The following is a 2,429-nucleotide window of genomic DNA, read 5'->3' as shown; positions in this document are numbered from 1 at the left end:
CTGCAACCCTATAGGTGGAACAACAATATGAACTAACCAGTACCCCCAGAGCTAGTTTCTCTAGGTGCATAGGTAGCAGAAGATGGCCTAGTCGGCCATCATTCGGAAGAGAGGCCCTTTGGTCATGCAAACTTTATATGCTGCAGTACAGGGGAATGCCAGGGCCAAGAAGTGGGAGTGGGTGGGTAGGGGAGGCGGGGAGGGGGGAGGGTATAGAGGACTTTCGGGATAGCATTTGAAATGTAAATGAAGTAAATACCTAATAAAAAATTGGGGGAAAAAACAAGATGACCTTGTTTTATTTGTGAAATAAAGACTGTAATCTCATATAAAATACCACCTTCTTGCTTTTGAATTTAATCAGAAAATGAGTTTATTTAAACAATTCCCAGGAAAAACCCATAATGGTTTCTATGATAAATTTCAGATCACTGCTTCCATAGGTATGTAGCTAGAGTTCACCAACTGGGGCTCCCCCTTTTGCTGTTAAATGTGCTTCAATTCCATGCTTTGCCCTTCTTGTGTGTTTCTGAGACCCCACCTCAAGAAGCCTCAAGCATGTCTGCTGCTCAAGTGTTCAGTAGCAATGGGGTATGTTCTCGAGGGATTGTCCTGCCATGCACTTTTGACTACACCTGAAAAGTGTCTGTCTGCTCTTAGGTGATGCTTGACATGCAACTGCACTGCTGCATACACTTGAATATTGACATTTAGTGAAGAGTCACCATCAGTCACACTCTGTGTCCCCTGTTGTGACCCCTCTTATGGAAAGAAGCTGTAAAATATTGAGTTTGTGTGAACAGAAATGGAGCATAACACTTCTGAGTGTTCATCATCTGATCTTGTAAAATGTGAAACAAATATTAATTGTAACTCTGCTACTTTTAGTTGCATAAAGACTGGAGAGAAATGAAATAAACAACTTTTAGGTCTTTAGACTCAGCCAAAATCAAAGGAGAAGTCCAGCCCTAAGTTAAATATTTAGCTCTTTTATAGATATTCTCTAAATCACAGCTAATAGCTATAAATTAGTAAGAAGAATAAATGTTGTCCCTAAAATTTCAAATGTTTGTTGGGAAAGTTCAAAGAACTCTGTATTTGACATCCAGTCTAGTTTAAAAATTAAAGAAACCTTGAATTTGATTTTGGTTACAAATCACATCATAAAAACAGTGGTACATGGGACACATAAAGTGTCTGAGATGTTCTGAGGCTCAACATTTGTGAAAAGGCCTCAGCATCCTTATTTACAAATTTCATTAATATTGTTAACATTGTGCAATGCTCAAAACTGTATAGTGTGAATGGTTTCCCATTGAAAGAATTGTCTTTCATTTTTTAAAAATGAAATGAACTGACTAATCTCTTGGTCCTACTGAATAAATCAAGCCACAGATATCCTTGACAGTAAACAAGACAAGACCTTGTGGATAATGTAAGTTCTTTCTTTTTCATTGTAGAATCAACCTTGTCCTATGTTAGGCAGCTGGAAGCCAGAGTCAGACAGCTGGAAGAAGAAAATCGCATGCTGCCCCAGGTGGGTGACTTCCAGAAGCTCACACTTAGCCAGAATCATTTGAGTTTTAAACTTTCATGTGAAATTTAAAGTCTCAATTACATGTTCTCTTAGAAATGATAGAAAAAGTGTTGTAAATAGTCGTTTACCATATAGACTGGTTGAGGTTCCACGATGGCCATTATCCTGATTTCTGAGTGCTACACTGAACAGCAATCAATAAGAATGTGACGTAATTTATAATGAAGAAGAGAAAAATATCCATTGTCCTGCCCATCATATCATGAGTGTGAGCTGGGGGATGGGTAATGGGAACGGACTCATTAAAGTTGAAATTTTGATAATTTATTAATTCTGTAAGGTTGTAGAAGTTCATACTTTACTTAAATTAGTGCTTTCTAAAAGTCTTTGATAAAATTGAACTCTTTTAGCAGCACAAAATAATGACAATACGTGGCAGGTTTCACTTTGGGACTTTATTACCTATCCCTAGTGAATGTAAAGTTTTTTTTTCTGGGATATTATATTACTTGTCATATATTTCACTTGTAAATTTGTTTTCATAGCTGTTAGACTGGTAAGAATGAGGCTGTTTTTTGTGAGGGGGGTGGCTTTTAGAAAAGGTTTTGTTGAGAAATTCAACAAATCCACAGGTTCTAGGGTAGCTTCCTATCTGACAAAAGGCAGAGAGTCATTTCAAAATCTGATTAGGGGTTTCTAAGCAACACATTCATGAATTTGTTCCACAGTCTGTAGAAATGTTCAAATTCAGGGCACCAGAGATACTGTGTTGTGAAATAAGATACTGATGTGTTTTCTTCTCTTCTCTTCTCTTCTCTTCTCTTCTCTTCTCTTCTCTTCTCTTCTCTTCTCTTCTCTTCTCTTCTCTTCTCTTCTCTTCTTCTTCTTCTTC

General features: G+C 37.4%; 1 protein-coding gene across 5 annotated transcripts in view; it reads left to right on the top strand.

The window, feature by feature from the left end:
- Positions 1–2,429, top strand: part of Ccdc85a (coiled-coil domain containing 85A) — a 202,803-nt gene that overhangs the window by 149,252 nt on the left and 51,122 nt on the right. For all 5 annotated transcript variants that reach the window (XM_021177620.1, XM_021177617.1, XM_021177619.1 and 2 more), the window contains exon 3: positions 1,461–1,537. In XM_021177620.1, the coding sequence (XP_021033279.1) occupies positions 1,461–1,537 (77 nt within the window). The remainder of the gene's footprint in view (positions 1–1,460; positions 1,538–2,429) is intronic.

Source organism: Mus caroli, chromosome 11 (assembly GCF_900094665.2).
Source record: "Mus caroli chromosome 11, CAROLI_EIJ_v1.1, whole genome shotgun sequence".
NCBI classification, from domain to species: domain Eukaryota; kingdom Metazoa; phylum Chordata; class Mammalia; order Rodentia; family Muridae; genus Mus; species Mus caroli.
Note: the sequence above shows the minus strand (reverse complement) of the source record. Positions and strands in the feature narration are given on the sequence as shown.